The 14,334-nt window shown below is 44.0% G+C and overlaps 1 protein-coding gene and 1 long non-coding RNA gene across 5 annotated transcripts in view; both read left to right on the plus strand.

The window, feature by feature from the left end:
- Nucleotides 1-10,289, plus strand: part of zeb1b (zinc finger E-box binding homeobox 1b) — a 49,938-nt gene extending 39,649 nt beyond the window's left edge. For all 4 annotated transcript variants that reach the window (XM_081697635.1, XM_035533345.2, XM_035533346.2 and 1 more), the window contains 5 exons: nucleotides 1,456-1,658; nucleotides 1,925-2,036; nucleotides 2,581-4,283; nucleotides 6,077-6,257; nucleotides 7,419-10,289. In XM_081697635.1, coding sequence (XP_081553761.1) covers nucleotides 1,456-1,658; nucleotides 1,925-2,036; nucleotides 2,581-4,283; nucleotides 6,077-6,257; nucleotides 7,419-8,203 — 2,984 coding nt within the window. In that variant the 3' untranslated portion in view covers nucleotides 8,204-10,289. The remainder of the gene's footprint in view (nucleotides 1-1,455; nucleotides 1,659-1,924; nucleotides 2,037-2,580; nucleotides 4,284-6,076; nucleotides 6,258-7,418) is intronic.
- On the plus strand, nucleotides 6,266-7,226 carry LOC145651319 (uncharacterized). Its single transcript, XR_014117190.1, has 2 exons — nucleotides 6,266-6,610; nucleotides 6,718-7,226. It is a non-coding gene; the product is annotated as an uncharacterized LOC145651319 (long non-coding RNA).
- Nucleotides 10,290-14,334: the final 4,045 nt, after the last annotated feature.

The following is a 14,334-nucleotide window of genomic DNA, read 5'->3' on the forward strand; positions in this document are numbered from 1 at the left end:
CACACACACACACACACACGGTCTATTTCAAATTCATGGTCACGATGAAGCAAAAGCTTCACACGCCGGTACACACCACACTCGTGGGTGAACACGCATTTCGCCTTTGATGACATTTCCACCTCTGCTCACCTGTTTGAACAGAAACTGAACAGACCGCACCTGAGCAAATGCCTCATACCTCAGAGACTCTCTCATATCCCTGTGCGTGGGTGTGTGTCACCTGGCCAGAGTAAGAGTTTAATACATTACCTGTTAACAGGTAATATGTTACCTGTTTGAAAGTCGGACACAGGAATATGTGCAGGGAAACATTAGCCGTGTGTATACCCAGTTTTTTCTCTAGTTTAAGGGCCAAATAAATGTGATTAGGACGGCAGTTCACTTTCATTTAAGGAGCAGCAATGCATAACCATACTAAAATGAAAGTTAGTCTCATATAATACTATTACAGTCCACATTTGTGTTGGTCAGACATGAATAACAAGAGATGTAATAACAAGAGATGTAATATATACGCAGTGTATTATAATGTATTGACTTGGTGAATATCTCATGTAATCCTCATTAATGTATAATAAGATGGGGCTCACCACTGCAAATCTCTATGACAGTCCCCAAGAATCTAATACTGTAGCTTCATGCGTGTCTTATTAATGAATCCTGTCTTCTCTGGGCTGTCATTCATTTTCACCCTTGCAAGAGCTCATTTTTGCCAGGCTAAAGAGTGCTTTTCTTTCCTACTCACCGGTCAACCTCATAATTACATTCACATTACATTCATTGTGGTGTTTTTGATTAGCAAGTTGCAACCCCCCCCCACCCCCCCCACGAAATTTCCCTTCTCCTGACCCTTCTCTTTATGCTGTAGGTGAAGTGAAGAAGCTCTATGTTATTATGCGTGACTGAAGTTCACATATTTTTGACTTGCACTCCAGAAACCAGAACAATAACAGACCAACACACAAACGCACTTAATACACTCACCCATGCTCACATACATCGACATATATGTTCATTCGGTTTCTTATTTTTTTCTAGGTGCTTAACCACATTTATATACGTGTTACCACATTATGCACATTTGAATTACGATGCTGAATATTTTATGTTGTCATCATAATTAGTGTCTTCACGAGCTTATCATTGCTTTCACTGGCCCTCTGTGATTGGTTGTGTCTTTTACTCTGCTCTTCTCTGTATCTCAAAAACACATCTGATGTGAAAGTGCATTTTGTTATTGTGTGTGCATTTGTGACAGAGACAGATTTGTAAACACACACAAAAAGTCATTATGCTCATATCTTTGTCCTTGCATTTACCTCTCTTGCTCTTTTCATTATTCTCCCTCTCTCTCTCCCCTCCCCCCTCTCTCTCCCTCTCCCTCTCTCCACCCCTCCCCCTCTCTCTCTGTCCGCCTGACACCCCCCCCATTCACCCCCCGCTCTGTCACAGGCACGCCGGACGCGTTCTCTCAACTGCTCACCTGTCCGTATTGCTCCCGTGGCTACAAGCGCTACACATCTCTAAAGGAGCACATCAAGTACAGGCACGAGAAGAGTGAGGACAACTTCAGCTGCTCCATGTGCAGCTACACCTTCGCCTACCGCACACAGCTTGACCGCCACATGACCGCACACAAAGCAGGCAGAGAGCAGGTACCTTGCACGACTAGCTGGGGCCACACACCGGTGCTCATCCTCTCAGATTTAACACCATATGTGCTTTGTGCCACCTCCTGTGGGTTCTGCAAGAATGTGATATCCTAGCATTCTAATGACTTTATTTCCTAACATTTACCATTTGTCATTTTTACTCATTTTATTATGGATGTGATATACATATAATGATAATCATGATGATAAAATAACAGCATAGTTGATATTTTCCACCTCTTTTGATTGTTTGCCCCTGTTTGTTTTAGCGGCATGTAAGCCAAACGGGGGGAGGAGGAAACCGCAAGTTTAAGTGCACTGAATGTGGCAAAGCCTTCAAATACAAACACCACCTGAAAGAGCACCTGCGCATCCATAGTGGTGAGTGTGTGTGTGTAACTGTGTTAGTAATAAGGTAAGTTAGCGTTAGTGTGCTCCATGAAAGACCTACTTACGAAGTCTCTGAATAGTCCTCTAAATTAGGAAACATAATTGTGTTTGTATTTGCTTTGGACGGTGCAGCTAAAGGAAAGTGATTATACAGCATTTATTTCTGAAAATAGCAATCAGGTGCACATGGCGCATTTGGAATATCTCTGATTTACTTTTATTCAAAATTCCTAGATATCAAAGTTTATTTTAATGAGCCATCATGCTTTTCAGATGTTGGGGGTGAAATGTGTGTGCTTTTCTTTACATAAGTTTAGAAACAGTACATACTTGTAACCATTTGCTAAAATGACAATTATTTTACCTTCCATTAGAATTCAATTCATGTAATTACATATCATTTTATTTGATTTTAAATAAAGGATCAGAAGATTTTTTTTAAAAAATAAATAAATAACATTTTAACCTTCTTGTGTGAACAGTCCCAGTGTGTAATGGTTTTTATAAGGAGTGTTTCTCTGTGCTGTACATGCAGGAGAGAAACCATATGAATGTTCCAACTGCAAGAAGCGTTTTTCCCACTCTGGCTCCTACAGTTCCCACATCAGTAGTAAGAAATGCATCAGTCTCATCGCTGTGAATGGCCGGTCACGACCCTCCCCGGCCACAGGGGGCGCCAAGACCCCTCAGTGCCCTTCGCCATCCCTGCCCTCCTCGCCCGCCAGGGCCCGGACCCAGCACCGGGAAAAACTGGACCACAGCAAACCCCTGCAGGATCAGCTCCCACTCACACAGATCAAGTCTGAGCCACTGGACTACGAGTACAAGCCTGTGGTGGTGGCGGCCCAAACTGCTGGAGGAGTTAACGGCGTTTTCCAGGGAAGAGCGACGGCTCCTCTTCAGGGGGCAGTGCAAGCTGTGGTCCTTCCCACTGTGGGCTTGGTCTCCCCGATCAGCATCAACCTGGGTGACCTGCAGAACATGCTGAAGGTGGCAGTGGATGGGAACATGATCAGACACGTGCTGGAGAACACCCAGACCAAGGGCCAGCCCACAGGCACAGCTGTCACAGGAACCAACAGAGTGGCCATCGCACAGGCCCCTCAGCAGGTCATCCAAGCCATCAGTCTTCCCATTGTAGACCAGGATGGGACCACAAAGATCATCATCAACTACAGTCTGGACGCAGCCCAAGCACAGGCCACCCTACACAGCATGAAGAAGGAGCCCGCGGAGCAGAACATGGATGCCTGCAAGGCTGAGAAACTGCCCGAGGACCTTACGGTCAAAAGTAAGGTAAGCCGGGACAAAACCACCATCACTGTGGATGAGGAAATGCAGCGGGAGAAGGACAATGCAACACCCAGACACTGTGGCAAGGAGGGGCAGCGGGTCAATGGCACTCACCCAGAAGAGGAGTCAGAAGTAGACGTTAAACTGTGTCCTGGTCAACCTCCTCTGAAGAACCTGCTGTCCCTGCTTAAGGCTTACTTCGCCCTAAACGCAGAGCCCACCAAGGAGGAGCTGGCCAAGATCTCAGAGTCGGTCAGCCTGCCAACCGATGTGGTCCGGAAATGGTTTGAGAAGATGCAATCTGGGCAAATTTCTGTGGACACCTCACCACAGAAGGAGCAGACCACTGGGACAGAAGGTGATGGGACCCAGGAGGAAACTCTCAAATCGACCCCAGAGCAGGACGAGGACAGGAGCCCAGAGGAGGAGAAGGAGGAGGAGCTCTGTAGTCCAGTAGAGGCCACTACAGCTTGTGTCAACGGGACAGAGAGCGGGCCAGCATCCCCCTCACCACTAAACCTGTCCGTTGACGGGCCCGTGCCAGCCCACACCACAGAGGAGGGCGATGGACCTCTGGACCTGTCCCTACCGAAATCAGCGGGCACTGCCAATGCAGCCAGTGCCCATGCTAACACTGTTTACTTGGCTCAGGACGAGCCACTGAACTTGACTTGCACAAAGAAGGAAGTGCTCAACAATGCAAGCCCCAATGCTGCCATCTATGCCAGCCAAACAAGTGCCAATCCCATAAACATCATGACCACTCAACTGCCCACGCTGGTGGCGATCACAGAGCAGGGCCAAGGGCAGTGTCTGCGTGCCCTCACCACCACTAAACAGACCATCCTGATCCCACAGCTGGCCTACACCTACACCACTACAGCCTCCAGTCCAGCAGGGGGTGACTCAAACCAGAAGACCATACTTCAAGTCAATGGCATCAAGGTAAAGGCCATTTAATGTTTTTTATATTTATTTATTTATTATATACACACACACACACACACACACGCGCACACATACACAGCAAGTGAAATAAGTCTTGAACATGTCACCAATTTTCTAAGTAAATATATTTCTAAAGGTGCTATTGACATGAAATTCTCACCAGATGTCGGTAACAACCCACCCAATCCACACATGCAATTCACACATGCAAAGAAATCAAACCATAGATGTCCATAAATTAAATTATGTGTAATAATGAGAAATGACACAGGGAAAAAGTATTGAACACATGAAGAAAGAGAGGTCCAAAAAGCCATGGAAAGTCATGACACCATCTGAAATATATCAGTAATTAGAAAGCAATCCTGCCACTTAGTGCAAATTAATATCAGCTGGTTCAACTGATGGCCTATAAAAATGTGTCTCATTAGCAAGGTGCCACACAAGAAACATCTCATGATGGGTAAAACATGTGAGCTCTCTCAAGACCTTCACAACCTTATTGTTGCAAAGCATACTGATGGCATTGGTTACAGAAGAATTTCTAAACTACTGAAGGTTCCAGTGAGCACTTTTGGGACCATAATCCAGAAGTGGAAAGAACATCATTTCACTATAAACTGGCCACCACCAGGTGCTCCCTACAAGATTTCAGACAGGAGTGAAAAGAATTATCAGAAGAGTTGTCCAAGAGACAAGGACCACCTGTGGAGAGCTACAAAAGACCTGGAAATCAGCAGGTACAATTGTTTCAAAGAAAACAAAACACTCAACCTCCATGGCCTGTATGCACACTCACCACGCAAGACTCTATTGCTGAAGAAAAAGCATGTTGAAGCGTGTTTAAAGTTTGCTGAACAACATTTAGACAAGCCTGTGAAATATTGGGAGAATATAGTTTGGTCAGATGAGACCAAAATTGAATTCTTTGGATGCCATAATACACACCATGTTTGGAGATCAAAAGGCACTGCATATCACCCCAAAAACACCATACCAACAGTGAAGTTTGGAGGTGGGAACATCATGGTGTGGGGCTGTTTTTCAGCATACGGCACTGGCACGCTTCATATAATTGAAGGAAGGATGAATGGACAAATGTATCGAGACATTTCTTAATAAAAATATACTGCCATCTACCAGGATGATGAAGACGAAATGAGGGTGGACATTTCAACAAGAAAATGATCCCAAACACATAGCCAAGGAAACTCTCAACTGGTTTCAGAGAACGAAAATAAAGTTGCTAGAATGACCCAGCCAATCACCTGTCCTGAATCCAATTGAAAATCTATGCAAGGAACTAAAGCTCAGAGTTCATAGAAGAAGCCCACAGAAGCTTCAGGATTTGAAGAGTGTTTGTGTGGACGAATGGGCCAAAATCACACCTGAGCAATTCATGCAACTAGTTTCTCCATACAGGAGGTGTCTTGAAGCTGCCATCACCAACAAAGGCTTTTGCATTAAGTATTAAATAAGTTTCAGTAAGCGTGTTTAATACTTTTTCCCTGTATAATTTCTCATTATTACACAATTTATGGACATCTATGGTTTGATTTCTTTGCATGTGTGGATTGGGTGGGTTGTTACCGACATCTGGTGAGAATTTCATGTCAATAGCACCTTTAGAAATATATTTACTTAGAAAATTGGTGACATGTTCAACACTTGTTTCGCCCACTCTCTGTGTGTGTGTGTGTGTGTGTGTGTGTGTGTGTGTGTGTGTGTGTGTGTGTGTGTGTGTAAAAATGAATTGAAAATTGCCTTCCTCTGTGTGTGTATGTATGTAGGAGGAAAAGCAGGATACCAGTTCAGAGCTGACCTCAGTGTTGGAGGAGCAGACAGACTCAGATTCTGGGCCAGTCAGGAAGAAGATGAAAAAGACAGAAAATGGCTTATATGCTTGTGACCTGTGTGACAAAATCTTCCAAAAGAGTAGCTCTCTGCTTCGACATAAATATGAACACACGGGTATGTTACATACATACATACATATATATATATATATATATATATATACACACACACACACACACACACACACACACACACACACACACACACACACTCCCTTGTCAATTCATTCCCTCACCAGTTAGCTATTGAGTCTCCACAGACTAATGAAGCAAAATGAATTTGAAGGGGAAATTATGACTGAACACTTCAAGCTTCAACATTATTACCTATTGCACACTTAACATGGTGGAATTCACAGCTCCAAACACAGCAACATGGGCTTGAGGGTGTGGTTTTTTTTCCCTGTCGCTTGCAGGCCAAAAGCATTAGTTTTTAACATGGAACCCAGGATGTTACATCACAACTCTGTTAGTAATTTGTCTCTCTCTCTCCAAGTTACTGGGAGCATATGATCTTAGCCAAGCCAAAAGCCACTCACCTCTCTCTCTCTCTCTCTCTCTCTCTCTGTGTTCAGATACTCAGCCAAAAGCTAGCAGCCTACATCCAAATGACATCACTGGGCCTTGAACCGTGAGCTTGTGCTCACTTTTCCTCCCCTCCAAAGCCACAGTTTAGAAAAGCTTTCTCTCCAGCCCACAGTGGAGCTGGGCTGTCTCACTCTCTGTTGCTTGTTCTGATTCATTGTTTGGTTTTATTATCCATGGATACATGGTGACATGTAATGCTTAATCCTTTGAAGCTTGGCATGTGCAGGCTGGGAAAGGGAAGCTTATGAGGTACTGTGCAGATTAATACAGAGGTATTTGTCACAGAGGCGCTCCATAAGCTGAGCTGTGTATGGTGGCTTTTAAACTGCTTGTGTAACGAGCTCTGAAAATCTAATTTTTCTCTCTCTCTCTCTCTCTCTCTCTCTCTCTCTCTCTCTCACACACACACACACACACACACACACACACACACACACACACACACACACACACACACACACACACACACACACACACACACACACACACACACACACACACTGCTCCGTATCTTTCGGGGATATAAGGGGATAATCCTGTGATAATTACTCAACACAAAAAATGATAAAGGGGGAAAGAAAATGTACTGTACTAGTAGACAGAGAGAGCGAGAGAGAGAGCACACAATGGTTGACATTTCATATCAAACTGAAATAAAAGCATGCTATAATTTTCTCCTGACCCACAGGTAAGAGGCCTCATGAATGTGGAATCTGCAGCAAAGCTTTCAAACACAAGCACCACCTGATTGAGCACTTGCGCCTGCACTCTGGAGAGAAGCCATACCAGTGTGACAAGTGCGGCAAGCGCTTCTCCCACTCAGGCTCCTACTCCCAGCACATGAACCACCGCTACTCCTACTGCAAGAGGGAGGTCCATGGCCAGGGCCCAGCCCAGGGGACCGAGGAGGACGACAACCCCAGTGAGGGGCAGCCTCAGAGGGGCAGCACAGCCCCCTCGCCCCCCTCCCAGCTGGACTCGGACGAGCGGGGAAGCAGCGCCAGGGAGGACGAAGAGAGCGAGGAGGAAGACGAGGCAGGATCGGGGAGTGTGTTGGACGAGGACGAGATCCAGGTGGTGAGGATTGGAGATGAAGGAGGGGATGAAGACGAGGAGATGGTGGAGCAGGAGCAGATGGAGGAGGAGGAGGAGGAGGAGGCAGCAGCTAGAGAGATGGCACAATGGGAAGAGGAGGAGAGAGGGGAGGAAGCGCAGGTGGAAACACTAGAGGAAGGACAGCAGGGAGAGGGAGATGCAGTTGTAGTGATGCAGGAGGGCGAGGAAGAGCGGGAGACTGAAAGAGCTGAGGAGGAGGAGGAGGAGGAGGAAGAGGAGGCGATGGACACAGAGGAGAAAGCGGTGCAGCCAGGAAACACCAGAGACGAGAAAGGAGGACGGGAGGATGCAGAGAACACGAAAGGTGCCGACGCAAATGAAGGAGATGCAGCCAGTGAAAACGGAGTTGCAGAATGAAGAGAAAGGGGTGCCTGGGCTTTTGGTGCCCTCATCCTCTGCTACAAATAAAAAGGTTTCACAAAAGTTACTAATATAAAGGAACCAAGCCTGCAGATGGTGCTTTGGTTTCCAGAGGTCGAGGAGGAGCGCAAGAGCACGCGAGAAAGAGAGCGTGAGAATGCACGTGAGGACGAGCATGAGAGCACGCGTGAGGGTGAGCGTGAGGGCATCAGCACTGCGTTTGAGCCCACTACTGTGTATAAAACCCCCTGGTGTGCCTGATAATGAAAAAATAGTTGCTTTTCCATGTCAAGGACAATTTTCAGTGTTTATGAATATGGTTTGTATAAATACAAAGTTTAACAACACCAACAAAACAAAAAAAAATTGATGCATATACAGACTGAAAGATAGACATGTTTTAGCTAATAATCTTTTATTACTAAAACACCTTGGGTCAATTTCTTTTTATCAGTGTTACTAATTTTTTGTCACTCTTGTTTAATCCTTAAAAAGCTGTACAGTTGGGAGAGAAATTTCTATACATTTTTATTGCCAATGAACAAAACTCAGTATTTTATTGCATTTGAAGGAAGAATCCTGTGCACTACCATACTCCCAGTTTACTGATGGAACACCTCTGTGGGCCTTGCGTTGTTTAATGTCTACCTTTCAGTATTAGCACTCTATAGCTAACCCCTATGCCATGCTAGCCCCTGCTAGCTCCATATTTATCTGGTCTGTGAGCCTTAAATGTAAAAACAAAAAAAAAAAAATAAGGAGGAAGAAGCAAGGTTTACACGGGTCTGGTGGGGTGATGGGCTGGTAATGACCATCTCAAATCCAAATTAAACATTTTGAGAGCCAAGATTTCTGAGCAATCTCTGTCATTATGTGGGGTTTGTATTTGGATTGTTGAAGATTTCACAGGCAAGAGTCCACAGTCCCTGACATCCCACAACCCCTCCCCCCCCTTATGCAAAATCCTGCATGTTGTAAGTGCCATTCGACAGAGCTGTTGCGGTTCTATGACACTGTTGCTAGGCAGCATGTTCACATGGGGGGCTCACGCTGTCTTTAATGTGGTAGCAAATCTTTGACCCCCAAACCTGAACCACTAGTCCTGACCAAAAGGACAAGACTGCCTCTTTTATGAACAAATTAATACATTCTAAGAAAAATGTATCAGGAAAAGCAATCAGAGAACAAAAAAGAAAGTAGTCTTTCAAGCCTTGGAGGGCTCATCTTTTCTCCCGTTTGGTGCACTTCTGTATTGGATTAGTTGCACATCTGCTTTTTCTTCAGGTAACAAACAAATATGAAATCCCAATTCCCATTTGCCTGTAGACTTAGTTTCTATTTTCATAACAGTCAGTATTAATTTGTCATTTCTGTTTGTTGGTTTGTTTGTGTTTTTCAGTGAACATTGTGTAAGGTTTGTTTGCAGTATTATTCCTCACCCCCTTCACCAGTATAACTTTACTTGTTTAGTTTTAGATACCTTTTATATTTATGTGTCTTATTTTTATATTTTTCTTTGTCGTTATTTATTACACAATGTAGTGTACAATATTGTAGTTTGTATTAATACAATAATATATTTTAGTATGAAGAATAATTTCAAAGAAAAATGAATACAAAGCTTGGGAAGAAACTAGCATTTCAAAGTGTTTTAAAACAGAAAGAGTATTATTTTCAAATTTTCAATTATTTGAATAAAGAAAAAAACACCCAGTACTATCAGAACTCTCTCACGATGCCCATTCTCATGTCATTGTCTCTTTCCCCACTAGACTTTGAAGCTACTGAACATTGATAAACTAATCGTATGCTATACACGCATGAGTCTTTGCTGTTATATTGAAAGATTGTCTTTAACCATGAAACTGTGCTGCCCTTTTTACAAAGCCAAAATCTTGATGACTTTGTTTTATTTGTGCCAATGTTGTTTCTTTGTTTGTCTGCGTCAAGGCCACAACTTGTTTTATATGTTTTAATTTGTTGGTTAAATTTTTTATAGATAGTTATTTTTGTTTGTTTGTTTATTGGTTTGTTTTTTATGACTCCCCATCTCACAATAAAATACATCAAGAATTCAACATCAGCTACTGTGAACTAGAATTGTTTTCACAGATTGAAAACATTTAAAAGCAAAGCACTAGCTTGTCAAGAGAAATGTTAAAATCATTCCTTCTGAATCAGGCTCACTGCCAGGGATACATGAGCCTAGACGGCCATTTACTGCAAGACTATGAACTGTAAGAAGGCGGCGGCTCAGACGAAGCCACCACAACAGCGGCCCGGAGATAAAGAGACGGGCGACATCAGAAAGAAACAAAAAGAGATGAAACCCAGCATGTGGCCTAACCTTGTGAGCTTCCCCAAGGTCATTCCCATTGATCAGGGCTGGGTTTCAGGGCAGCGTTTGGTCCAGAGAGCATGAATAAGTAATGCAACAGAGCACAAATCTATAAACTGATGAAAAGTCTGAAAATGAAGCCATGCCAGCTTCTTCCCTCTGATACTGTTGGCCTAAACGCTTACTGATGCAGAAAGCTAGGCCTCTCCTGTGAGATGTACTTGTGTGTGTGTATATGTGTGTGTGCACGTAATGAGGCAAATGTTTGAGCTGTTGCTCACTGTGTTGATGTCTGCAACATCAAGCCATGGACCTATGTTTTATCCATACTTCCCTAATCTGGCCTCTGTGTTCCCCCCCCCAGTGTCAAGCCAGACACATGGCCACATAACATGGCATGCAATTGTGTGTGTTGTGTGTGTGTGTAGGCTGAATACAGTATGAATGTCATTGCAAATGTAGAGACAGAGGCTCTTGAAGTAAACTTGCAGGAGTACCCAAGAGAGGAAGCAGATTCAAAACGGAACACCCCCTGGGAAATTTAGAGAAAAAAAAAAACACACACTCTCACACCCCCTTTTTCTCTCTCTCTCTCTCGCTGTACTTTGAAAATTCTCTTAAATGGACATATCAGCCTCATTTACCTGAGCTCTGTGTGTGTGTGTGTGTGTGTGTGTGTGTAAATAAGTAAAATTACATGAAAGTTACAAACTGAATGGTTTATGATCAGTAGTTATGTCTGCCCTACGACCAATTAGTCTAACTAAAATGTTGCTTGAGCCGTTTCATACAGAAGCCCCCTTCTCATTAAATTCTACAGAGAAACCTTACAATACACATTATGAAACCATTACTGGTTCTTCACAGTGATGGTAAAGGGGAATGTACCTAGGCACTGAAACTGTTTGGACCGTTTCTCACTTACAGGCATGTTAAGACTTTTTAGCAATCATAAGAGGTAGATAGGTCATTCTGTTTGGCACTAACATCATTAAGAATCTGACCATATCAGTAATTCTCCAGCCACTGATTTCTTTAATTACAACCCACTACTGGCAGTCTTGACTATCCCTTTCTCTCTTTATCCTTTCTTTCCCCATGTGTTCTCTCCCACGTCTCCTAAAAGCTAAATTCAATCAAATGCTAAGTTAATTTGACTTCGGTATACTTCAAGACACTTCCCCCTTCCAGACATGCAGTCTTAAATGCAGTCTAATTTAATGTTCCATAATAACTGACAGACAAACAAACACACACACACACAGCAGCCATTGGCTCATTTAGCTATGAAAACAGACAGGAAGCCACCCTCCCTCTTAGTGGACACAATCCACATATGGTACAGAGAGTTATTGCCACTATACCCCATGTATGCACATACGCCACCACACACACAGACATTGGCAAATTGGAGGGTTCTATGAGTGTACTCATACTATACGTACTTATGCTATAGTACGTCAGAAGTATCAAGTGAATACATCCATGTTTGTTGAAACACTTGTCAAATTAAAACAAGGCTGCAATTACTTAAATGCCGTGTGTACATGTGTACGCATTGGAAAGTGTTCTCTTATGGGTTGTTAACCATATTTAACCTTTCAGTCATTTAATTCCATCTTTTAACTTTGCTGTCTCTTCCTTCCCTTATAGCCTATGCTTCAACCAGTGTCCATGCACTCTCTCCATCTGTTGATTAGCAACATGCCAGCTAACACTGCCAGCTCACCCCCAACCATGTACCTGTTAACAAAATCATCTCCACATCCCCTCGCACTCACACGTCAGTGTCGGTCAAAGGTAAGATACTCGCTGACCTCTTACCTCCAAGGCATGTTAAAGGTCATGAACAGCTTAGTTAGGTCCTTCCTCTGCCCCTAAGCTACACTCAGCTGCTGCCTTCACACAAACACAGTCTGCCTCTGTGGAGAACCAATGCGAATCTCCAACTCAATTTTAACCTGCCACCCCCTAGCCCGCCAACCCCCCCCCCCCACACACACACGGCCGAGAGCCAGATGGCACAGAAGAGAAAAATCAATTAAAAACTCCACCTAAGGGGCAGGGGGAATTCATCGCGGCCGACCCCAGAAACCCCTCCTGAAGCCTGGGTCCAGGATCTTGCTGCCTTCCTGCTGCCAGTGCTCTATCACCTCAGCACTAATCCACTTCTCAGCCTCTATCCCCACCCACACTAACCTCGTTAGGGCACCAGGAGAGCGGGAGAGAGACAGGCTTGGGCGGGGTGGGTGAGGGTGTCGATATAAATCACCAGACCCATGTTAAATACTGAATTACAAGTGCCTAGGCAGAAAATTGAACTGAGCTGGAATGGCAAAGATGATGAGAACATGTTTTTTTTGTGAGGTTAAACCAGTCAGAGGAAGAGACAGCATAGGAGGGAATACAAAGAGGAAGAGGAAGAGCAGTTAGATTCTGAGAGGGGGATAATCTGCAGAGAACAGAACAAAGATGGCAGTATGGATCATCATCATCATCATCATCATTCTGCCAAAGAGGAATAGCATCAAAATGTGCTTGCACTCAGGTATTTCTATAAAACTGTTTCAGATAAATTTTAAAGTTTAAATAAACAAGCTGCATAAAACTAAAATTAGGAAGACACGTTTGCTTCATCTCCTATAACATGCGATACACAAAATTAATAGAAAAAGAAATGTTGAATTTCAGTTCAGCAAGTTGAACCTAATTCTGCCAACACACATAGGTATCTGAGTAAATTATTTTGTGTTGTCTGAACTTAAATAACCTTTTGTGATCTTCCTCCTAAACTAAACATCCTTCTGGGTGCAAGAGTCCTTTACTGCAGGAGATCCCAATTGATTTTTAGCCCTGAAATGCTTTTGTCTGCAGCAGCTTCAGTCAGCACTGCTCCTGCTGGAGTACCTGCTATAAATCACTTCAACAAGGGGTGTGTGTGCACGTGCATGCATGCAGGAGATGTGTCTGGGTGGACAAGATTGTAAAGAAAACTCTAGGGAAAGGCAGTCATAATACCACCACAAACACCCTTTATTTATCAAACAGAAGTGTGTGCTTGCATGCATGCACACACACACACACACAAATGCCATCAAGCCCATGATTTCTTAGGCTTTAATTAAGAATCACACAGTGTTATTTATAAGTGTGATCGTCACTTAGTAGCACTAATGAGGAGGTTAGCTGTTGAAACACATATCATTAAGTCTCTGAGGGTACCACACGCTCTGTTATTGACTCCACCTCCTAATAAGCTGCTGACTAGGACCAGGACTGCTCCTGGGGCCTGCGGAAGCCTCAGACAGGAAGAGCAGGCCACTGAACTGCCATCTCAGAAACAGGCAAGCACACATTAGAAGCTCAAGAAGCTAATTAGCAGCTAGAAAGTGCTCCAAAACAAGAGGAGTGTGAAAAGAGAGGGAGGCGAGTCGGTGAACCAGCAAGGCTAGCAGGTCCTCCACATGGCCAAGCTGCAGACGGCCCGATTCAGGTGTTGCCTCCAGCAGAATTTACAGACCCTTTTACGACTGCCCAGGTAATGCAGCACAGCTAAGCCAATCACGTGCCATCCCTCCCGACTAAATGGATGTGCAGAAGGGGTCCATTATCTGTCAGGCTCGATACAGTGTGCCTTGTATTTATTGCCTACTTAATGGGGTTGATTGTATTAGCGAATGAAGGGGCAGGGTGTGTGCAGTGTGTGTGGGGGGGGGGGGGTGTTGCACAGCTTTGCCGACCCAGTATTTCATGCATTCTGCAATTACCTTATGTAAATCAAGGATAAGAA

This window comes from Electrophorus electricus, chromosome 15 (assembly GCF_041902795.1).
Source record: "Electrophorus electricus isolate QZ-2024a chromosome 15, ASM4190279v1, whole genome shotgun sequence".
Lineage (NCBI taxonomy): Eukaryota > Metazoa > Chordata > Actinopteri > Gymnotiformes > Gymnotidae > Electrophorus > Electrophorus electricus.